Source organism: Narcine bancroftii, chromosome 5 (genome assembly GCF_036971445.1).
Source record: "Narcine bancroftii isolate sNarBan1 chromosome 5, sNarBan1.hap1, whole genome shotgun sequence".
Lineage (NCBI taxonomy): Eukaryota > Metazoa > Chordata > Chondrichthyes > Torpediniformes > Narcinidae > Narcine > Narcine bancroftii.
The window spans coordinates 12,382,618-12,407,537 of NC_091473.1; the positions used below are offsets into that span (position 1 = coordinate 12,382,618).

General features: G+C 41.3%; 1 protein-coding gene across 4 annotated transcripts in view; it reads left to right on the plus strand.

Moving 5' to 3' along the window:
* Window positions 1–24,920, plus strand: part of dnah1 (dynein, axonemal, heavy chain 1) — a 431,328-nt gene that overhangs the window by 346,560 nt on the left and 59,848 nt on the right. For all 4 annotated transcript variants that reach the window (XM_069936771.1, XM_069936773.1, XM_069936772.1 and 1 more), the window contains 6 exons: window positions 4,334–4,478; window positions 9,549–9,707; window positions 11,626–11,757; window positions 12,976–13,146; window positions 19,842–20,021; window positions 23,985–24,161. In XM_069936771.1, coding sequence (XP_069792872.1) covers window positions 4,334–4,478; window positions 9,549–9,707; window positions 11,626–11,757; window positions 12,976–13,146; window positions 19,842–20,021; window positions 23,985–24,161 — 964 coding nt within the window. The remainder of the gene's footprint in view (window positions 1–4,333; window positions 4,479–9,548; window positions 9,708–11,625; window positions 11,758–12,975; window positions 13,147–19,841; window positions 20,022–23,984; window positions 24,162–24,920) is intronic.

Below are 24,920 nucleotides of genomic sequence, written 5' to 3' on the forward strand. Positions count from 1 at the left end.
GGACCTCGCTGGGTTACAAATACTCATGCAGACAACTACTGTAAGTGTTTTGTAAACCAGTGGAATGGATGAGAAAGAATTTGCTGGTTGCTGTTGGGCTTCAGGCATCTTCTGCTGGGTGGGAATGTGGTAGTTCCATGTGTCTTTTCTCCAAACCCCCAAGCCATGACACTGGGATCTGGGAGGAGTTGATCAGAGCTGGGAGCATTGAGCAGATTCACTCACCCTGTCACTGAGACAGTGAGGCCACAGGCAATCGCTCTTCCCTCACCTGCTCACTCTCCCATCACAGCTGTCCCTGTGATCCTCCCCTACACATTTTTGTTCATTTCCAACTTGCAAACCATTCAGGCTATGAAATTTAATGTTGTTATAACCTGGGGAAGGTCAATACAAGTACATAATTCCCTGAAAGTGACAATAGAAGTTGACAAGGCAGTAAAGAGAGCATGTGAAATCCCTGCCTTTGTTGGATGGAGCACTGCGTACAAGAATTGGGACATCAGGTTAGAGCTGTGCAAGACTTTGGTGCAACTGTACGTGGTGTATTGTGTGCAGTTCTGGTTGCTATATTTTAGAAAGGATGTGATTAAGTTAGAAAGTATGCCAGGAGTAGAGGGTTTGTGTTATAAGAGTAGGGATCTTAGAAAGCTTTATAAAACCATCTGTTTCTCAGGGTAATAGTGTTTAAAGGAGGCAATATGTTCCAGGAGGCAGAGGTTTTTTTGGAGAGGTCCAAAATGAATATGAGCCTAAATTAGTTCTTTGATAAGGTTACAAAAGAAATTGACGAGGGTAGGGCAGTAGATGCGGTCTATATGGATTTTAGAAAGGCATTTAACAAGGACCTTCATGAGAGACTTGTTCAGAAAGCCATGAGGCATTGCATCCACGAAACTTTGGCTGTGTGGATTAAAAATTGGCTTGCATGTAGAGGCAGAGAGTAATAGTGATGGAAAGTATTCTACCTGGAGGTCAGGACAACTGGACTTTCACAGTCTGGGACCCCGGCTCTTTATGATTTTTATACATTACTTGGATGAAGTAGTGGAAAGATGATTCAGTAAGTTTGCACATGATACAAAGGTTGGAGGAGTTGTAGATAGTGCAAAGGGCCATCAGAGGTTACAAGAGGATATAGACAGAATGCAAAGTTGGGCAGAAAAGTGGCAGATGGAGTTCAATCTGGATAAGTGTGAGGTGATGCAAGGAAGGGAAAATATTTTGGTTGGGGGAGACATTAACTTTTGCCTGGATCCTGTTTTGGACAAGACAACAAAAAAGATAACCAAAATAAATGTGGTGGGGGCTACTATTGACTGAATATGTGTAGATGGAAGCATCCTAGGGGGAGGGACTATTCCTTCTTTCAAAGCAACATGACTCCTATTCTAGAATAGACTTTTTCTTGACTTCACCCCACGTAGAGGGGAGGATCATGCAGACTGAATATGCACCAAGATTTCTTTCAGATCATTGACATTAACTATAGAAATGCCATATACACAGGATACGATGTATAGGTGGCGCCTTAACACATTGCTGCTAAAGAATCCAGAGTTTTGTAGTTTGGTTAGGGTGCAGATAGACATGTTCTGTGAGGCCAACTATACCTATACTCCGGATAAATTTCTCCTGTGGGTCACCCTCAAAGCATATTTGAGAGGTCAGATAATTGGGTATATTAAAACAGTTTTAAAAGTGTGCCAGAGGGAGGTGGAGGAATTAGAGCAGGAGGTTACTAATTTAGAGAGGACCTTTCAAGAGTCAGGCTCAGAAGAACACTAATTAAAATACAATATGCTCCAAATGTTCAGTATAGAAAAGGCCCTAATAAGGTCAAAACAAAAATCTTACGAATTGGGGGAGAGGACTCATAAGGTTCTCTCTTGGCAACTGAGGGTAGAGCAGGCCTCAAGGACAATCAATGCAATAAAACGGAGAATGGCAGGATCTTGTGCAAGCCAAAAGAGATCAACAAGACTTTCAGGCAATACTATGAGGACTTATAAAAATCAGAATTGTCAGGAGGAGTCTGGTAAAGCTGACAAGTTCCTGTCAAAATTAGAGCTACCAAATTTAAACCCTGAAGATCTCCCCTTCAGGCAATACAATGAGGACTTATATAAATCAGAATTGGCAGGAGGAGTCTGGTAAGAGATAGGGAAAGTCTCCAGGGGAGGATGGGTTCCCACCTGAGTTCTACAAGGAATTTAAGGACTTGTTGATGCCTCTTTTTATGGAAGTGATAGACCAGTCAATGGAGACATATACCCTCCAAGAATCATTTTCAACAACAATTGTTATGACAATTCTTTTAAAAAAAAAGGCAAGGATCTGCTGGTACCATCCTCCTATAGGTCAATCTCATTAAATACAGACTACAAAATACTGACCAAAACTTTGGCGAATAGATTGGAAAAAGTATCTACCAAAGTTAATAAACAAAGATCAGCTAGGCCTTGTGCAAAAGAGACAGGTGGTGGATAACATTGGATGGCTATTGAGTATAATGTATCTGGCACAGCCAAGAGATGGAAGAGGTGTAGCTGTAGCCCTGGATGCAGAAAAGGCATTTGATAGATTAGAGTGGGATGTTTTATTCAAAGTGCTGGAAAAATTGGGCGAGGGCCAACTTTTATAAATTGGACATAGGCACTGTATCATGCACCCAAGGCTAAAGTTGTTTCCAATGGACAAATTTTGCCAGATTTCCCACTGTCAAGATCTAGTAGACAAGGGTGCCCAATCTCTCCAGCTCTATTCGTACTAGCCATGGATCCTTTGGCTGAAGCGATGCACCAGGCTCCAGATATCTAGGGATTTAGGGCAGGCCATGAAGAACATAAAGTCAACTTGTTTGTGGATGGTACCTGACAGACCCAGTGAACTCACTAGCCAAGTTGCACTCTACTCTGGAGAACTATGGGGAGATCTCTAGGTATAGATTATCTGGGAGAAGAACAAAATTATGCCACTAATGAAAAGAGATAACAGTCAATACCATGAAAGCAGTCATTTGAAGTGGCCACAAGATGGGATCAAATACCTAGGGGTGAGGCTGGATAATAATGAATAATTTATATAAATTAAATTATACCCCCTTGCTCAGGAAGATTGAGGAGGACTTGAGGACTTGAATAGGTGGATGACCCTGTCCATAACACTGGTGGTCAGGGTTAACTGTGTTAAAATGAATGTGTCGCCAAGGTTTCAGTAGCTCTTCCAGACATTTTCCATGGTGTTGCCCTGGGGATACTCTCAGAAATTGCTTTGTCATGTGCAAAGATTTTTATGGAATGGTAAGGTGACCAGGGTCTCTACAGAGAAATTAACTTGGGATTTCATTCTTGGTGGATTGTGATTGCCAGACTTCAAGAAATATTATTGGGCAGCCCAGTTGAGATACATCGCCTTACTCTTTGAGGGGGGAGGTGTACCATCCTAGGCACAAATTGATCAGCAAGTGGTGGGGGAGAAGGTAGCAGAGGACTTTATTTACAATGGAATGCTAAATTGCTATCCAGAAAGAAAGGCAGCCAATATTAAAATAAATAATTCTAATTTGGATTTTAAAAATTAATAAACATATAGGGCTCAAACTGGGGCTTCCTCCAAAAACACCCTGGGTCCAAATAAACTGCTCCTATGGACTGTGAGTAAAAAGATTCTAGACACTTGGTGTTGTAATGGCATCCAGTGCACAGAGAAATGTTATGAGCAGGGGAAACTAAGATAATTTGAGCAGCTCAGAAATAAATATGGTTTATCAAATAGGATGTTCCACTCCTATTAATTTCCCTGCTACTGCTATAAGGCTAACTGGCCTATAATTTGCTGAAATATCTATTATGCCCTTAAACAAAGGACCAAACATGGCTATTCTTCAGTCATCTGAGGCATCATCCATGATTAAGGAGGATAAAAGATCTCAGTCAAGACCTTAACATTCTCCTGCCTTGCCTCCCTCAGTATTCCAGGATCAGTATCAAACCCTGTGGACTTATCTTCTTTCAAGATATGCAACCTTTCCTCCTTAATATCAACATGCCCTAGAATATTAGCATAGCTCTCCCTCATCTCTCTGTCATCATGTCCTTTTCTTTGGTGAATAGCGATGTGAAGTATTCATTTAGAACCTCTGGCTTTTGTCCCTAAGTGGATCTAACCTTTTCCTCACTAGCTCTGTGTTTTTAATATATGTAATACTATGTTTACAAGTTTGTTATTTTTTGTGTCCTCAAAAACATTGTTATATATTTTCTTCGGCCCCAATGAATGTGCAGGTACTTTAGTAATCCAAATCAAATGTAATGACCTTATATTTTTACAGACAATCTTTCCCAGGAAATTTGGATACTCAACTAAATTCATTTCAGAAACTACTTGTGATGCGTTGTCTTCGAGTGGACAAAGTCACTAATGCCATGCAGGACTTTGTGTCATTGAACCTTGGGCATAAGTTCATTGAGCCTCAGGTCAGTCTTTCTGCCTTGTATTTTTTCTCTCTGGTGTTATTGTAATAATTAAATTTGCTGCGTGTTATTCACATGATGTATTTCTAACTTTGTTGGGACAATGCTGTAATGGATAAATATTGGGAGGAATTTTGGTACGATTACAGTAGGTTACACACATTTTAAAACAGATCTTATTTGAAAGACTAAAGAATTCATATTCAGTAACATTGCAGGATCTTGGAGACTTTTATGCACATTTCATAAGTAGGTGCTAATTGAAATGATGTCATGAAATGAATAGACCATTGTTTGGAACTGGAGACAGGCTGGATGGTTGGATAACTTTGACCTTTCTGCAAAGTGCTCAAAGAAGGGTCACTCCTAGGTTTTGTTTATCTAAGATGACAGCTTGACCAAGAGAGAAGAACTCCTGTTGTTTGCTGAAGAAGTTGGGGGGTTTTGCAAGGGAGAGTGTCACATGGGCTTTCTGGCAGTCTCAGTTGGGGAGAGAAAGAGGGAGAAAAGACAAGCCCTCTCAGTTTGTGTGTGTGACACTGAAAAGAGACTGAACAATCACAGCTGAAACAAGCCAGGAAGAGCTGGTTGGATACAGAAAGTTCCAGACCAGTGGATGGCTGGAAGTGTTATCTGTCTGATGTTACTCTTGGAATAAGTGAAACAAAGGAACTCTGTGGTAGCCTGAAGAAAGAGGTTATCATCTGGAAAACCCTGATGGGGCAAGTTTCATCAGCGAGACATTGAGGTGACTAATTGAGGTACCTCAGTTGTGGAAATCCTGGAACAACAAATCTCTCTGCAACCCCTACAAGAACCTTCCTGAGTGGTAAACATTTACCTTTTGAGCACCAAAGCCTGGTGAACTTTATACATGTTAAATTCTGTGCACAGTATAAGAATTGCCTGCATCCAGAGAACTTGGAAGAAGGAGAAGTGAGATTGAACTGTAAACCAAAGAACTTTTCTTAAATTTACACACACATCATACACGGGTGCTTAGAATTAGAAGGGGATTAATTTGGGATAGTTAAGTATAGAGATAAGTTAAAGTTTGATTCTGTTTTCATGATTAAAGTTGATTAAAAACAACTTTTGTTTTAAAAACTTCTTGTCTTGATGAATATCTATTGCTGCTGGATTTTGGGGTCCTTTGGTCTCGTAACAACGGAAAAACATTGTGAGTCCTAAGGGATCAATATGGATTTAAGCAATTTTTTATAGTAAGAAACCATTTAGTCTAATAACACTGGACAATGAATATTTTGTTTCTTGAACAATTTTGGGTGTATTTTATGGATTTTGGGCTGCTGATCACTTTAAAATATTCCTATCATGTACCTATTTTTGTGATTTCCTGTCATCTTTTTAATATGTTTTAAGCATACAAAACCTTGAAGTGCATGCAACATATCATTGAAAATTCATTTTCTGCACTTGCACTTGGACTTCTTTCCTGTGATCTTGGTGCAGTCAGTGAAGAACATGGTGAAAGGTTTCACCAGGACATTGCAACCATACAAAAACGGTATCAGGGCAACTAGAATCCATTGATGCTGGCCGACTATTGTTTGTCACTGACACGAGAGGTTTCAGATACTGAGTAGAAACGAAAATCAGCGGCAAAACATTTTTAGGTCAGTTGAACTGATGCAATGTGTCAGCATCGCTATGTGATTAAACATGCTAAATTCAATAACAGTTAATTTAATGTTTCTCCAACATCCTACACGTTACAGCAAATCTGAAATGATCTTTGTGTTCAGCTTGAAGTTGTCTATCAAAATCCCCATTTTTTTCAGATGATAAACCATTTGAAAAAATTTGTTGTTCAGTGTAATTGGTGCTGTGGCTTCCATTCCGCATAACATTCATCCAGTCCTCTGAGTGATCCTTTATTCTTCTACTCATTTGTACTGTTTGCTTATCTATGCCAAAAAATCAGATTGCTCTCATTTATCTATGTTTAGTGCCAATGTCAAGTAGGTCTTTGCAAAATTGCACAAAACCCAATTTGAAGTGGAATTAGGGTGAGTTAAACCATAAAAGGTGACCAACTTATTTAAGTGGTATAGCTTTCCAATGTGTAATTAGAGCCTCATTAGTGGAGATGTGGGCCCGGGAAAGGACACTCGTGTCTTTTCACAATTCCTACTGGTAAATTTAAAGGATTTTGCAGAGCCAACATTGCCAGTACCTTTCCAATGCCTTGACGTACCCACTGTAGGCTGTATGGACTTCAAAATCACACAGAAATAGAGTCCTGTACTTAACAGTGAGGCTTTCATCTGCTCTCAGACAGTGGTCTAACTGGAGCCACTGATCAAGTGAATGACAGGACAAACTTCAAGAAGTCAGAACAGTTAAATTCACAGCATGATTATTTTGAATACACTTCCACACAATTCTCGGCCAATTCTTGACTGAAAAATCAAGGCATGATCTTGACAGGTTCCTCGAAAATGGTTCTGTTACCATTAGACCGAATGTAACTGAGCTGAATTATTTGACCAGCACTTAAGCTGATAATAACTCTTGTTTCCCCAAAGAAGTCCCAATATTCATTGTAAACCAGCAGCAGTGACATCTTCCCTCCTATTCTCTGAAACATTGGCTGTTCCTTTGCTGCACAGGTTGACATCTCATGGAGTCTAAAGGGATGTATGAACTTTGAGAAACCAAGGCAGATTTTCATTCAGTTGTTAGTTTAAATATTTTAACTTGTTTAAGAGTGTGTAGGTAGGCATACAAACATATATACATTTGAACAATTACCTCTACTTCAAATATTTTCAGAGCACAAAGTTTCTTTGAGTTCACGGGACTAACACTGATCTACGTTGCTCTGTGGTCTAGCCATCTGTTATCATTAGTAATGCATTCATTCTCAGGATGTGAAAATGGAGAGACAAAGTCAGCAATGTCTGCAGTTTCCCTTGAGAAGTGGGGAGGGAGAGAGAGAGAGACGATAGCCGAGTTGGTGGGGGGGTGGGGGGAAGACGGCAGTACGACTCGGGCAGCGGGGCAAGGGGGGGAGATGGCAGCGCAGCTCAGGCGAGTGGGCTTAAAGGGACCAAAATCAAAATGATTCTGAAATCTGGAAGATTCCAAGCAACGGCAAGTGCCCGGTCCCTACAATCCCAGATAAAAGGTTCAGCACCAGTATTTCCCTTGGGTGTGGGATCCAATTGGCTTAAAGCTGGCCCTGCCAGCTCCATCTGACATTAGATAATATTAATTATGGCCATGCCTCTACTTTTTGAAAATCAGATTCTCTCTAATGCATTCAGTAGAGGAAATTGAGATAAAGGGTTTTGGCTCAAAATGCTGACCTATATTATTCTCCTACAGATGTTGCTTAATCTGTTGAGTTTAGCTTAGAAAAGAGACTGGAGTGGTTTGTTTAGGGTGCATCTTCAGAATGGTGCAGGAAACAGAACCATTGTTTCAGGATTCAAGTGTAAAAGTGTTCTCTTCTGTGTTGAGCATCCACTAGTGAGAAGAAGCACTGTGGAGGAGTAAACTCTTGTCGCTTGTCTTATCCTAATGAGATAACTTTGATTTTTTTAAATTCTGTTTGTATCTGGACTGGCCATTTGTGCTTGCCATTCCTCTACAACTGCTATTTTTCTTTCATTTGTATAGTCTGGCCTGCTCAACATGTCTGCATAGGCCAGACCACACAATATAACCCAGACCACAATATTAGCAACCCATTACCGGGACAAAAAAACTCAACTGTCCATTCAATGGCTACCCATCAAGTCTACCTATTACAGGCATTCCCTCTGTCCCCGCTATTAACCCCCCTCCACCTTCCCTGCCACTTAGACCTCTCCTTCTCAGTTATGATGAATGGTCTTCAAATGAAACCTTAACTGGTCTCACTTTCCACTGATGCTACTTGATTGGCTGAATTTTGTCAGCACTTCTTTTGTTCCACATTTCAGCACCTGCAGTTTTATTTGTTTTCCATTATCCTAAAGCTGGAAGATTGAAGTTACTACAGATTTTTACAAGATAAAGGCATTAGTTATCTGGCTTCTCCATTGGGATTTTCTCAATCTGCTCATAGACTATTTGAACATTTAAATATCCCTAGCAATTCTGGTACAGTTTTGTTTCTTGAAAAGGAATACTAAAGACAGTGTGGGCTCATTCTTTGCATCAATGAAAAGCTGCAATTAAGGTAAACCCATGATTGTTCTCTACTTAAAAATAAAAATGAATTGTCGCTCCTTAAGTAGATTGTCTCTGCCATCTCCCCGATGCTGCAGTGAGCTGCGTGGTTGGGAAACATTGCCAGCATCTGCTTAGAATGACAAGCTGAAAAATATGCTAATTATCAGAACCCAATCACGGATAGAGAGGCCCAAAAATGGTCACCATCTTGTATGGGAACAAAATTAGGACTCAGCAGCTTTGCAAAAACTGCTGCGTGTTCTTGCATGGTCTTAAAGTTTGGTGTTTTAGCCAGATATTAATGAGATCTTAATTAAATGGCAAGGGATATTTTCTTTATCTTTTTCCATAATCTCTTGACATGTCACTAAATGGATCATATTTTGCTCTAATCTGTTTGACTCATCATATCATTCTTCCTTTGTTGAACCATCTGCAGAAGGGATGCAAATTCTTAACTCCCTATCCTATAACACTGTGCAAGTGCTTTCATCAGAAAGATTGCAGTGGTTTAGGACAGTGACATATTATTATCTTCTATTTTATCTATATCAACAGCAGAGCATGAGAGCCCTTTTAAGAGTTATACAGGACATCTGGCAAGCTGATACCCATAGAATTCCTTGAATGTGTGACAGATCTCTAAGAATTATGGTCTGATAATGTCATTGAATCCATGGGATCACTTGCCTGTAATTCCTGAAAAGTTCTTGAGGAATAGAGAAGTTTTTCTACCTCTCAGAGCTGATAAGGCCTTTAAATTCTCTAAGGGAATCTATAGTTCTGCATCTGTTTAGTATTTTAATGCCATTGATTAAACATTATTCATTTAATTATATATATTCAGAATGAAGTGCACTTCAGTTTTAAAAATTATATTACATCTTTCAGACCTCAGATTTGTCTTCAGTTTTCAAAGATTCAACTCCTAGCATTCCGCTGATATTTGTGCTGTCCCCAGGCACAGATCCTGCAGCTGACCTGTATAAATTTGCAGAAGAGATGAAGTTTTCAAAGAAAATGAGTGCTATCTCATTAGGACAGGGGCAGGTAAGGAATAAATTTCCCAAACAATTTCTCACTTTGTATCCTTAATCTTTTTCAGACTATTTTCATTGCACTACCATGGTTCAGGTAAAGGTTCAAGGTTCCTTTTATTGTCATGTAATAATACATTAAATATAACATACATAAGATACTTTAACTTTGCGTACTGTAAGGCAAACAAAGATTCATCATTAGTATTTCCTGGCACCCCTTAAAGTATAAGAGAAAGAGAAGCAAAAAAGAGTCCCTTCATAGTGTGTGTGGATTCGCCTCCAGTGCTCCCACCACCTCTGCAGCCATACGTAACTTCATCGGCAACATGAACTTCAGATCCAAAGTTCCATCGGATATAGTAGACTCAAATGTTTGGGTCAATGAACTTCCATAAAAATTGGAAAATGTTAGAAACATTTACCACTCCGTCAGACCATGATAACTTTGTTTTGGTGCTGCAGGTACTTCTAATGTAACTCTGAGTGTAGAGTTGTAGTGTGAATGGTCTCGCTCATAATGTCGTTTACTATAATGAGATGTGTTGCTTATGCAAGCTGATGGTTTGCAGCATCACTTTCTTGGAAATCCCTTTGGATTGAGGATGACAGAGTTCCGCACTGTGCATGATTTCCTTAGCATGAGATAACTTGCATCCCAGTGACCATATAATCTTGACAGTGAGGTTTCAGTTCAATGGCTGGGAGTCCAAGACAATTGGAAACCACACAGACTTAGAAAACACACATGCACTCTTGATGCACACAGAAATTATCTACCACTCATACATTCACATAATTTTGCACACGCACCTTTGCTCATCTTCGGTCTAAGCATGTTGCAGCATTCTGAACTCTACTTCAGGTATATTTGATTTCTCTGTCTATCAGTTGTCCATTTCTCATTTTGGCTCAGCCTGTTTGTTTATTTTTCCTTTTTTTTAAGTCTGGGAGTGGAAGACATGCCTTTCCTGACCTGCCAGTCATATCTTACTGTTCTTCAATTAGCAACCCCAACAATCTATTGTCTATACTCCCATTCCTTACTGCTCCCATTCACTCATTGGCCAGATAACAGTTTATAGCTTATTCCCATAATATCACTGATTTTACCCTATCACAGACATTCCCCTTTCCCTAAAGCTTCTTTTGTCTCCTTCCCATTTGACGAAAGGTCTTCATCCTGAAATATTACTTATGTTTCTCTTCTTATTGATGTGAACTGACCTGCTGAGTGTTTCCAGCATTCTCAGATTTTTGTAGGTCTATCTTCTGAGCCACAGAATATCCTCAGGTAGTGTCCTGGATTTTACCATCTTCAGCTGATTCACCAATCATTTCCCATCACTACAAGTTCCATAGTGGAAATATTCACTGATAATTATACAATATTTAATCCCATTTACAAATTCTCTGAAAATAAAGCAATTTGTATGAAACATAAAAGTCTGCAAATGCTATGATTGTAGTAAAAACATAGAAATGCTGGAGGAACTCAGCAGATCTTGCAGTATCCACATGAGGTAAAGATATGTAAATGAAGTTTTGAGCCTGAGCCCTTTTATTCATTACCAGCTAATGAGTATTTCCATCAAAATAGAGCAATTGAAGAGAGAGATTAAATATTGGGTGTGGTGATAAAAGGGATTGGTCATGAATCTCTGGTCATGACAAGACCAACAGTTTGAGCATTGAGACATTTCTCGGAGTTACTTCTCCCAAGTTTTAGGAAATAATTAGAAACAATAAGGGAAACATAATAATCACAGAGGTTCCGTTTCAGTTTTTGAATTTCTTTTCTTACTCATGTTAAAAATAACCAAAATACATTTATAATTTCCGTTTAAATATATCTAGAAATATATTCAAATACAAATATTACATGGTTTTATTTTTATCAATCATGCTGTTGTAATACTTTTTATATGCAGGGACCAAGGGCAGAAGCCATGATGCATAATTCCATGGAGCGTGGAAAGTGGGTGTTTTTTCAAAATTGTCATCTGGCTCCCAGCTGGATGCCTTCTCTGGAGAGACTTATTGAAACAGTGGATCCTGACAAGGTGTGTGTTTTTCTTTTATTGTAATATGGGTAGGGGTAAATAGTTAATGCTGTCAGTAATCCCTTTAATTTTGACAATATTTGATTGCAAACAGGACTAAAGATTGTGAGATGGGTGCAAAAATAAATAAAGGAGTTATATATGGAAAAGGGTGGAATTATGAAAATACTTTCTTCATAAATACCACCACAAAAGGACAGACACCAGATTATAGTTCTACTATTTGTGTTCATTTCTGTCTCCAGAATGAGCCAAGTAGAACTTTGCACATTTTTTCCTCAAAAGCTGCAATGAGTTGGGTTTACATTTTGGGGGTCAGCAGCATTAGCCAATTTTATATCAATAAAATTTATCCTGTGATCCTTTAACTCCTCAGTCTTTAGATAACTACCTTTCCTTGGGTTAAACAGAGAAAGAAAACCTTTCATGATTGTACAGTGGTATCCAGGAATCTTTCGTGGTCCTCCCCGTGAACTCATTCTTAATTAGTAGAAATATATAATTCCAAGTTTTTTGGCATTTTTACTATAAAGGGGATTAAAAATGCTTTCTCATGAGTACAGTTATGTGAGTAGCTTTTGAAGAAATCTTGTAACTGAATGGAATGCTTGATTCCTTCCAAGTGATCTGTTCCAACCTTTCTGAATAAGGACTAACTGTGGCAAATTAAACATTTAATCAACAGCAAAATAAAAACAACCAGCAGATGTTATTCCCAATGAGATGACCAGTATGAATTATCCCTATGAATTAGACAGTAGTGTGTATTATCTGAGCTTGTAGAAACAACTATCTCTATCTAATTTTCAACCTAATGAAGCCCATGATGTGGCCCCTTGAAAGACCCTAATGAGCACAATGAGTTTTAAGAACAATCCAATCATTTTGTGATTGCTGTAACTGAGATTAGCTATCGAATTGCACAAAGGTCGAGATAACTCTGACCAGTGTTCCAAATGTTCTGAGTGGGCTGCTTGCAATTCACCACATAGGAATCTCTTGATTTTCTTCATGTTGTTTTGTTTCAGTTGAAAGAAAAGAAAATTGAAACAACCTCAACAAGTGCTTGATATTCAATGGAGTGCATGAAACATAATCATTACTATAATAATTATATTAGTCTGAGATTGGAATATAACCAATATTCTACCAGCGGTCTATGCTGTTTTAAGATTCTTTTGCTTGCTTCAGATCTAATTGATACTTTTTAATATCTAGGTTCATCGTGATTTCAGGATTTGGTTGACTAGTTTGCCAAGCAATACATTTCCAGTTTCAATTCTTCAAAATGGCTCCAAGATGACTATTGAACCACCACGAGGAATAAAAGCTAACCTGATGAAAACCTACGCAAATTTTTCTGATGACTTTTTAATATCTTGTTCTAAGGTAATTTTACAATTTAAATTTTGGCGTGAAAAGTGTGTGATTTGATTGTGCAGGATACTAACTATAATGGGCTTCCGACATCTTGTCAGAGGTCAGGCACATCTAATTATAGAAATTTAGCAGATGGAAAGGAGGCACTTCAGTCTATTGAGACTTTACATCTCTGCATTTCCATTCCTTTATCTCTCACTCTTTTTTTCAATGTTTATCTCCTCAATGCTAACAAGATGTAACCATATCTACCATAATTACTCATTAAACCAAACTATTCCATTCTCTAATAAGTATTCCATGCTTTGAGAGTGGCAAGATTAGCATAGCGGTTAGTGCATTCTATTTCAGTGCCAACGACCCAGGTTCGAATCTGCCATTTTCTGTAAGGAGTTTATCTGTTCTCCCTATGTTTGCATGAGTTTCCTCAGTGTGCTCTGGTTTCCTTCCACCTTTCAAAAACATACAGGGGTTGTGGGTTCATTGGGGTATTTGGGCAGCACAAGCTCATGGGTCCGATGGGCCTGTTTCTATGCTCTATGTATACCTAAATTTAATTTTTAAATTTAACTCAATACAAAAAGAAGTTTTTCCTGACCTCTCTACTCAGTCACAGATTAAAATTTCTGACCCCTTACCTATTTAGAGATACAATTTTTTAAAATTACCCTCTCAACACCATCTATTACTTTAAAACTTGTTGCTGAACATTTTTTTTCTACAAGAGAATGGCCCCAGACTGTTAAAGGACTGGGCTATCTCTCATCTCCTTAAGTATAACTGAAAGATACAACTACCTGTTTACAGCTTCTCTGATGAGAAATCTTCAGATTTGGTGTGAAGTAGGACTATGAGTAGAACACTCAAGCAGATCTCGGCAGATCTTGCAATCTCAGCTCCACATTCCCACCTAACTGAGGAAACCTTTCATCCCTGACTTATCCAGATACCAAACTACCTCTACTTGTCCAAGACTCCGACTTCCTCTGCCCTTTGAGGACAAAGGTACACAGACTTATAACCCTCCAAGAGAAAAAGAATCACCTCATCCCTACCTTTAATGTGTGCACTATTATTTGAAAAGAATGGCCCTTGTTCTTGATTTAACATGAGGAGAAAAATCTGGCATCTGCTCTGCCAATACTCCAGTGGATAGAACCCTTGCTCATCCATCCCTTCTTATAAGACAACCCATCCTTTCTAGATATGAATCCAATGAGTGTTTATTAAATAAAGAGGTCTACTGAAGTACTGCTAAAGGCAGAGCTGCTCAAATAAATCCTGTCCTCACCAAGCAAGTAAGCCAGTAACTGCCGTTTATTCAAACCACGTGCATTCCTTTTTAGGGAGGTGACAGCTCATGGGAGTGATGTCATAATGCTGCCGGGAGGCCTGGCCGTAACCTGGCAATGCGCTTCTGCAGGCTGGAACTTCTGCGCGATGGGGGAAAGCCCCTGTGCCCTGCCACGCTGGCTGTTCGCTATGGCAATTTGGCCCGTCGTGTGCTGGGTTTACCCGTCCCACTACACCTCCCCCCCCCCCCCCACTCCCAGAATAGCAGTCTCTTTGGGTGAGGTTTGGGAGATTGTCTTTGGGTGGGCGCCCCCGGTGCCATAGTGTAGGAGAGGACTCTATACAGTCCAAGTGGGCTTTCTTGAGGTGGTCGACTATAAACATGCCGTGCCTGCCTCCATTGTCTGGAGTATATACAACCCCCTCCCTTCTCAATAACTTGAAAGGCCCTTTGTAAGGGCACTGCAGAGGGTACCTTACAAAGACAAAATCCACGGCTTTGAGTTCTTGTGGGACATGGCTGGTTGGCATCCCATTGGTGATGGTAGGATGTGGACGTGGCTAGGTGGTGTGGTTCCTCAGCTGCTGTAGGATGTCCAGGGCATTCGGTAGCGGTTCTGTGGAGCCAAAATGGATTTCGCCAGGATGGAGAGCAGTGCGCCATAGACCATTTCTGCCAATGAGGTGAGGAGGCCCTCTTTAGGTGCTGTGTGGATGCCCAGCAGGACCCATGGGAGTTCATCCATCTAGTTGTGCCCATACAGCTGTGATTTTAGGGCTGCTTTTAGATGGCAGTGAAAGCGTTCTACCATCCCATTGGATTGGGGGTGGTAGGGGTTGTGTGGTGTAGTGGCTGCCGCAGAACTTGGCCATGGTTGCCCAGAGGGAAGAGGTAAACTGGGCTCCCTGGTCCGAAGTTATGTGGGAAGGGACAACAAAACAACCGACCCACTGTGAGGTAAAGGCCCTCGCACAGGTCTCCATGTCACAGGCCGGCATGGACACTGCCTCTGGCTAGCGTGTAAAGAGGCCGACCATGGTGAAAAGATAACTCAACCCCTGGCTGATGGGAAGAGGCCTTACAATGTCCACATGCACATGCTCAAACCTGTCCGCTGCAGGTGGGATATGTTGCATTGGGTCTTTAGTGTCCCAATGGACTTTAGTATGCCAATGCCTCACTGGCATTGTACCAGGTTTTTGCCCAAAGTGAAACTTCTTGCTGAAGCCCATGCCATACAAATCTGTCTGAAATGAGGCAGTCTGTTGACCGGATGGAAGAATGAGAGAGTCCATGCACTTGACTGAATACCCGACATCTCCAGGTTTCAGGCAGGATTGGCCTGGGGTGGTCTGTAGACATATCGCACCGGAGTGTTGGGCCTCCTGGGTCCAGTAGGAACTCCTCAATTTGTAGGCTGGTGATGGCAATGTGGTATGCCTGTGAGTCGGCATCTTCAGCCTGGTCCCTGGCGAGCTGAGCTCTGTTGACGCCACCCGTCACCTTGGAGATCGTTGGCCTGGACAGTGCGTCAGCTACCACATTGGACTTCCCTGCTATGTGGCAGATGTCCGTTGTTTATTCAGAGATGTACAAAAGGTGCCGTTGTTTCCTCACTGACCAGGGGTCTGAGATTTTGCCCAACGCTTGCACCAGCGACTTGTGGTACTGGAAATGACATATGGCCAAGTACATTGCCAGCAGTTCGCAATCAAAAGCACTGTACTTCATCTCGGGTGGTTGGAGGTTTTGCTGAAGAAAGTGTGTGGCCACCACTGTTGCAGCACTGCGCCCACTGCCCATTCTGAGGCATTTATTGTTAACGACAGGGATAAGTATGGATCCAGGTGTGCCAGGAACATGGCTTTGGAAAGTGCTGTTTTGGTCTCCTCGAATGCCTGGAGTGCTTCTGCAGATCAGCTGGGCTCCTTGTTATCTGCCTTAACGAGGTCAAGGAGAGGCTGCGTGGTGGAAGCAATGATAGAAATTCACCATCCCAAGGAATTCCTGCAGGCTTTTGAGGGTTCTGGGCCTGGGAAAGTTCCAAATGGCCTTGACCTTGACAGGCAAAGGTGTTGCTCCTTCACTGGAGAAGCAGTGCCCAAGAAAGTCAATGGTGGACAAACCGAACTGGCTCTTGGACAGGCTGATGGTTAGCCCAAAAGTCTGCAGCCGGGCAAACAGGCATTTTAAATGTTCTTTGTGGGTCCTGGCCTCTGGGCTGGCAATGTTGTCCAGGTACACAAAAATCCCCTCCAGGTCCATAAGGCGCTGGAATGTTTGGGCCGCATTTTCCAGTCCAAATGGCATTCTCAGGAACTCGAAGAGGCCAAACAGGGTGATTATGGCTGTCTTCTGGATATCGTCCTGGTGCACTGGGATCTGGTGGTAGCCCTTCACCAGATCGACTTTGGAAAAAATCTGGGCACTTTGGAGTCATACAACAAAGATCTGTATATGCAGGATTGGGTATCTGTCCAATACAGTTGTGTCATTGAACCTGCAGTAGTCTCCACAGGGGCACCAGCTGCCAGAGTTCTTTGGGACCATGTGTAGTGGCGAAGCCCACGGGCTGTTGGATCCTCAATTCCTCCAGTGTGGCAAACTCGGCCTTGGCTTGGAGGAACTTATATTGGGGCAATCGCTACGCCCATGTGTACACAGGTGTTACAAGCCATGTGCTAGTTCCACATCATAGAAGTTGGGGGCCAATAGAGTGGGAAGTCAGTGACCAGTGCATTGTACTCACTTTGTTTGAGCGTGTGGAATCTCAAAGGCCAGAAAGTGCTTTGGCACAGTGTGAGGGGGAAAACCTGGAAGGTGATGGCATTAACCAGCTGGCATCGGTTGAGGTCGACCAGGAGTTCGCTCACTCAGGGGAAAACTGCTCCTAAGAGAGTCTGGCCTACTGAGGCAACAGTACAGTCCCACCTGAATACAGCATTCCTGGTGTGAATGGTCATGCAGCGTGCCCCTTGGGTGGGGATGGTTGAACCATTGGCAGCCTGTAAGGGTAGGCCTCTGGCATTGTTCTTCTGCTTAAAGAACGTGGGTGGAACCAGCTGATTTCTGCACTGGTGTCCATTAGGAATTCCCGCTGGGCCTTCCGGTCGCAAAGTTAAAGCAGGCCTTTACTGGTACCAATCACTGAGGCCACTAACGGTGAGCTTGCTCATTTCCCTGCATCGGACTGGGTTTACTGACTGAAAAGGTGCAGGATGGTATGCACTGTCAGGCATTGCAGCCCCACCGATGGTGATAGTAGCAGTACCCTGCTGTTTTGTTGCTGCAGTCACCATATTGTGGCTGGACTGCTGGGATGGCCACCATGGGGGCACACGAGGTTGCTGAGGTTTGTGCTGTTGCTCTCACTGCGCAAGTGGGCTGCACGTGGATATAGTTGGGTTGCAGAGTGCGGTAGAGCCGGTCTGCTTCTCTCACCATGAGGTGCAGTTCGACAAAGTCCATGTTGGAGATGGCGGCAGCAATGTGGACTGGAAACTTGGAAAGAAACAGAACCTCAAACAGGAAGTACTCTGTGGTCCGTCTGCAAGGGCCACTAGCTCCTGCATCAGTTCTAAGGGGTTGCGATCACCTAGGCCCTACGTGTTAAGCAAGCGAATGGCCCGTTCATGTCAGCTAAGTTCAAATTACTCAAGCAAAAACCGTTTAAACATCATGTGCTTGCCGTCCACGGGTGGGTTGTTGACAAACGGGGCAACTTTCGCTGCTGCAGCAGGGTCAAGGGTGCTGTCCACGTGCCAGAACTTCATGTCCTTGGCTGTTATTCCTCGCAAGATGAACTGTGATTCTGCAAGTTGCAGCCAACTGCGTGGTTGGTTTTGCCCAGAATGGTGGTAAGTGGGCGCTTACAGCATGAACTGCCGTGGGTGATCCGTTGTTGCCAGCCGCTTGGTCTGTGGATGAGTTGGCAGGATTCATCTTGCTGCATGTTGTGGGTTCTAAAAACATTAGAACCTGTTCAGAGTCACCTCTGTAGCCCTGCTAAAGGCAGAGCTGCTGAAATAAATGCTGTCCACACCACACCACTGCCGTCTATTCAAACCACGCGCGTTCCTTTTTTAGCGGAGGCGACAGGCTCACGGGAATGATGTTATAATGCTGCTGTGAGGCCTGGCCATTCCCCTGGCAAAGCGCTCCTGCAGCCTGGAACTTCTGTACAGTGAGGGGAAAGCCTTGGTGCCCTGCCCCACTGGCTGTTTGCTATGGCGATTCAGCCTTTTGTGTGCGGGGTTGACCCGGCCCGCTATACCACCTTGTACATATTCCTCTTAATAAGGCCTTATGTAACTGTAGCATTACCTCCCTACTTTCATAACAATTATCCAAACAATTAAAAAAATTATGTTCTGTTAGATTTTATAATTACTTTCTAGTACCTTCATCCAAGCCTCTTTATAAATCATCCACTTAAATACCCAGATTCCTTTGCTGCCCAAGCCATTTCAATAAGACTTCTTTTCCTTGTCAAGTGGACAATTTCACATTTCCTCATATTTCTTTCCACTCCAGATTTTTAACTATTCTTATCTATATCAATATGCCTCTATATCTCCCCACATCTCTGGAATCAACCTGATGAACCTCCTCTGCAGTGTTTCAAAAGCCAGTATATCTTCATTCAAGTATGGAGACCAGAACTGCATGTAGTTCTCTAGGTGCAACCTCACCAGTACCCTGCACTGTTGTAACAGAACCTCCCTGCTCTTAAATCCAATTCCTCTAGTGATGAAGACAAACACCCCATTTTTCTTCTTGATTACCAATCTTTTGCGATTCATGCACAAGCACTCTGAGGTTTCTTTGCAATCTTTGACCTTTTAAATAATAATCTGATCTTCTACTTTTCCTTCCAAAGTGATTGACCACATTTACCAAAATTATACTCCATCTACCTTGCCTACCAACTTATCTCTCTGCAGACTCTTCACATCCTCTGAACAATTTGCTATTCCACTCTATTTAGTGCCATCAGCAAACTCAGATAAGCTACAATCAGTCTCCTCTTCCAAATCATTAATGTACATCATGTGTGCCCCTGTGGCACACAGGTCACCACTGATTGACATCCTTTCTGCCTTCTGTTGGCGAACAAATCTATTATCCATGTTAACACATTACCCCCAAATCCATGCATCCTTATTTAATGTATAAGTCTTATATGCAGCTCCTTATTGAATGCACCAATAATGAGACACATTACTCATTACATCTTGCCTTAATGTAGCCTTTTGTTGTGGCTTTTATTAAATTATTTCTTGAAATAGAAGACTATCTCAAGCACTGGTTCCTTTTATCCACAGATTATTTATCTTTTTCCAAATATCCTTAAGTTACAATATCATTGTGTAATTACATTTGATCTTAAACCTTTTCCCCTCAATTTCAGGTTTCAGAATTTAAGTCCCTCCTGTTCTCTTTGTGTCTGTTCCATGGAGTCATCATTGAACGCAGGAAATTTGGGCCCCTTGGATTTAATATTCCCTATGAGTTTACAGATGGGGATCTACGAATCTGTATCAGCCAATTGAAGATGTTCCTGGAAGAGTATATGATATTACCTTTCAAGGTACTTGTTGGAATTTTGTAATTCCAACTACAAAGATATTTTTCATCATTAAGGTGACATAAAATCAAATTTGTAAGATAGAAGAACAGACAACAGCTTTCATACAACAGTTTTAGCTTTAGACCTAAAATGCTGATCAGAAATTTACTTGAGAATTTGAGATCTTCATTTACCTGGAAATTTGGGATTGTCCTCCCTTGACCTCAGTACATTTGGCCTTCAGACACTCCAGCACTAACTGGTATTAATCATTCTCAAAAAGTATCTCCTAAAGCAAAAGATGTAATTTATTTCTGCTTTTTTTTCTTAGAACTTCTACCCTGGGTCTCAAAACAAATTGTCAATCATTCTCTTACTGTTGTGGAGTTGGTATCAGCACCAGCTGTGAGATTCAGCAAGTACATTTTATTAACCTCAGCAGCCTAACCTTTAATCAACACTTAGATATGAAATGTTGAAGGCTGTATCATTCTTCAGTTCAATGGCTAAGAGTAAAGAAATTCTCATCATTGTTTTGAGTGCCTGACAGATTGAAAAGCCCTTTTATTGATAAAAGTAGAAGAGGGGTGGGATGCAAGGATGAGGGGGGAGCAGTATTTTTCTACTATTTGGTAATTTCCCCTAAAATGTCCCCTGCAGCTATTTAAGGTGTAAAGAGTTTGTCCAGGGAATGCTCCAAAGCAGAATCATTGCATTAACAATGCAAAATTATAATTTCCAACATTTTACATATCTTGTCAAACCAAGAACCAAGGCACATGTCAGGAAATCAACCTCCCAACTGTAGTGATAGAGTGCTAGAGATCTTTTCCACCACTAGAGGGAGTCAGAGACTAGTTTGTTGCAACTTTGGTTGGATTCAAGATGGAGCCTCCACACGGTCCTGAGTGTGCTAATAAAGTATAGTTATTTTAAAAGAACCCAAGTTTCTTTATTACAATAAAAGAAACATCACATGGTACCAGGAGTATGCAGAGTGTTTATCAGTTATTATCAGCTGAAAAAACATAGAGAGTGTAAATTGAACTGGAAATGTTGACCATGAGTGGAGATTGTTCAAACAAAGATTCATGCTCTACCTACAAGCGATTGGATTTGATAGCAAACTTGATGAATGGAAGATTGCACTGCTACTTACTGTGGCGGGACCTCAAGCAGTAGAGGTTTTCAATACATTTGGTTTTGCCGAGGCAGAAAACCAGGGCAAGTTTAACAAAGTTATCGAGATGTTTGATGAACACTTTTCACCAAATAAAAATGAAACATTCGAGAGGTACGTGTTTTGCTTGTGGACTTGAAACTAAAGGCAAGAACATGCAATTTTGGATCGCTACAAGTTTTAATGATCTGTGATCAAATTGCTTTCTGTGTTATTGAAAAAAAATGAGAGAGAGGTTACTGCAAGAAACAACCTTAGCTGGACCTGTGAAAATATGCCACGCCAGTGAATTAGCTCTGCAGCATGTGAAAAAATTCAGAGATAGTGCAAAAGCCAGTGAAAACAAAGGCATGGACATAGCCACAGTGTGTGTCCACACACATAAAGGAAAAGGAAAAGAGACATTCATTTGTAAATAATGTGGCACTCAACATGCACCAAAACAATGCCCAGGCTACGGCAAAGGGCAGAATCACTGTGCAAAGCAATATTTTTCCAAAGGGAAACAAATCAGAAGCAAAAGCAAGCACATTGTACACACTATAGAAGAAACTGCCCTCAGTGATCCACTTTTCACTGGCATGGTAGTGCAGGAATATTATAAACCAACAGACACGAAGCAGTCAAGAGTAAACAGAGTCAAGCAGGATAAGTGGACTGTGTCATTGCCTACAAATGGAACAAATATTCCTTTCAAGCTGAACACAGGGGAAAAGGTCAATTTGATTTGTGAGTGAAACATCAGGGCAATGAAGATAAAGCCATACATCCATGAAAATCCTGTACAGCTCAAAGCTTAATGGACAGAGCCTTGACATGAAAGGTACATGTGAACTCAAGGTGAAAGTTAAAGCTAAACCTAAGGTTCGCAGTAGTCCCAGATGGACATAAGTCACTGCTTGGTGACAAAACATGTGAAAGCTCAAGCTTAGTCAAGAGGGTGTATGTCACAGGGAAATCTGTTGTGTTAGCTGAAGCATTATCCAGGGCAATGATGCAGAATGAAGCACACAATGAGAATTCCACAAAGACAGATGTGAATCTTCATATGAACCTGATAATTGAGTCTCTTCCTGTATCTGACATGAAATCCAAGCAGATTGTAGCTGAAACAGAAAAGGACACAGTTCTACACAAGGTCATAAAGAATCTGAATGAAGGATGGCCTAGAGGCCTACATTATCAGAGCTGAGCTGAGTGTTGTCAATGGGCTTCTACTCAGACAGAGTAGAATTACCATACCTCAATCACTGCGATGAGAGGCTGAAAAGGGTGCATGAGGGGCTCCTTTGAATGGAAAAATGCAAGAGGAGGGCCAGAACTGATGTTTATTGACCAGAGATAATTGCTAATATTGATAGGATGGTTTCTGACTATGAGACCTGTTTGAAACATCACGCAAAGCAGCCAAAGGAACCCACGATCATAACTGATATGCCAGTAGAACCATGGCACAAAGTTGGGGACTGATCTGTTCCACATGGATAGAAAGAATTATTTGCTGGTTATTGACTATCAAACAATCTGGAGATAACACTGCTTCCTAATATGTCTGCTGCTTATGTGATTGAATATATGAAATTGATCATTGCTAGACATGGAATTCTTCATATTGTCTACAGTGACAATGGACCATGCAACAGCTGTAGAGAATTCCAGAACTTTGCAGAAGTGTATGAATTTTGACATGTGACTTCAAGTCCTCTGCATCCCCAGTCAAACGGTAAGGCAGAGAAAGGAATTCACATAGTTAAAGAGCTACTCAAGAAAGCACAAGACAGTGGCTCAGATCCGTATCTACCTCAATTGAGTTACTGAGTTTCATCACTTGAACATGACAAGTCACTCGCTGAGCTTCAGATGGGACGTAGACTATGTGCCGCACTTCCCTACTCTGCAGATCCAAACAAGAACAGAGATGTTGAAGAAGTCAAATTTAAACAAAAGCATCTGCAAGGGAGACAAAAAGCAAATTATGTCAGGTCAGCGAGAAGATTAGGGCCACTGGCAAAACACAACACAGGGAGACTCAGAGATTCCCACACTTGGGACAACAAGGCCACTGTTCTGGAGGAAGTAAATCCAAGATCTGACACTGTCAGGACAGGATGGAATTGAAAGAGCCTGCTGAAGATGCAAGAGACACTGCAGGAACATACAAATTTGGAATTATTTACTTGGTTACAGGATACTGAGATATAGATAGGGTGGACAGCCAGAACCTGTTTCCCAGGGTAGGAGTAGCAAACACCAGAGGACATATGTACAAAGTTAAGGGAGAGAAGTTTAGGAGTTACATCATGAATAAGTTTTTTACACAGAGCGTTGTGGGTGTCTGGAATGCCTTACCAGGGATGGTGGTGGAGAATGAAACATTAGGGGCATTTAAGAAACTCATAGACAGGCACATGGATGAAAAAGGTTATAGGGTTGGGTGGGTTTAGTACTTTTTTAAGGAATATATGGGTCGGCACAACATTAAGGGCCGAAGGACCTGTATTGTGCTATAGTGTTCTATGTTAATTTAACACTCTGTGGGAAGAATCTATTTCCCAGCCTGGCAGTCCTGATTTTGATACTTCTGTACTTACTACCTGATAGTCGGTCAAAAATACTGTGTGTTGGGTAGAAAAGGGTCCTCAATAATTTTTTTTGAGTCCTACTCAAACAACGCTCTTAGTGAATGTCATCTAAAGAGGAAAGGGAACCACCAGAGATCTTCTCAGTCTTTTTAATTATCCTTTTTATTGACTTCCGGTTCAATGCTAAATATTCCATTTCAAATATTTATTTTGACTTCACAGGTGCTGAAGTATACAGCTGGGGAGATTAATTATGGAGGTCGTGTGACAGATGACTGGGACAGACGATGTATAATGAACATCTTGGCAGATTTTTACAATGGAAATGTTCTGGAGGAAGGACACCTGTACTCAGAATCTGGAATCTATGTGCAGATTAACACTGAAAGTGAACTTGAAGCAAGTGCAAATTTATTACTCTACCACTTTTATTCATTCTGTTATTAATCATAGAGTGACAAAGTTGTTCAGAACTAAAACAGACCCTTTGGCCCATTACAGTCATGATGACCTTTTTGCTCCACTAATCTAATTTAGCTGCATTAGGTTTGAATCCTTCTCTGCTTTGACTTTTTTAAATATTTTATTTTGAAATGTCTCTTAAACCTAGTGATTGTATCTGACTCCACCACCTTCTCTGGCAATGAGTTCCAGATATCATCAATATTTTGTGTTTTTAAAAAATCTCAAATTCCATGGAAAACACCTTCCTCTCACCATCAAACTACGCCCTTTTTGATACCCCTACTGTGGTAAAAATATTCTGTCTATCTATCCTATCTATGTCTCTTATAATTTTATATACGTATTATAACAATTACAGTGCCAGGGACCCAGGTTCAAATCTAGCACTGTCTCTGGTTCCTCCTGTTTCTTCCCACCCTCCAAAACATGTGGAGTTGGTAGATCAATTGGGTGGCATGGATTTCATGAACTGGAAGGGCCTTCTACTATGCCGAATCATTAAAATTTAAGAAAAATATCTCTGTGTTCATCTCTCATCCTCCTATGTTCCAAAGTAAACATACACAGCCTATCCAATCTGTCCCCATAGCTAGAGTTCTCCGGTCCAGGCAACAGCCAGGTGAATCTCCTCTGCACTCTGTCCAGCTTCTACATCCTTCCTAAGGAGCGCTACACCCAATATTCCAAATATAG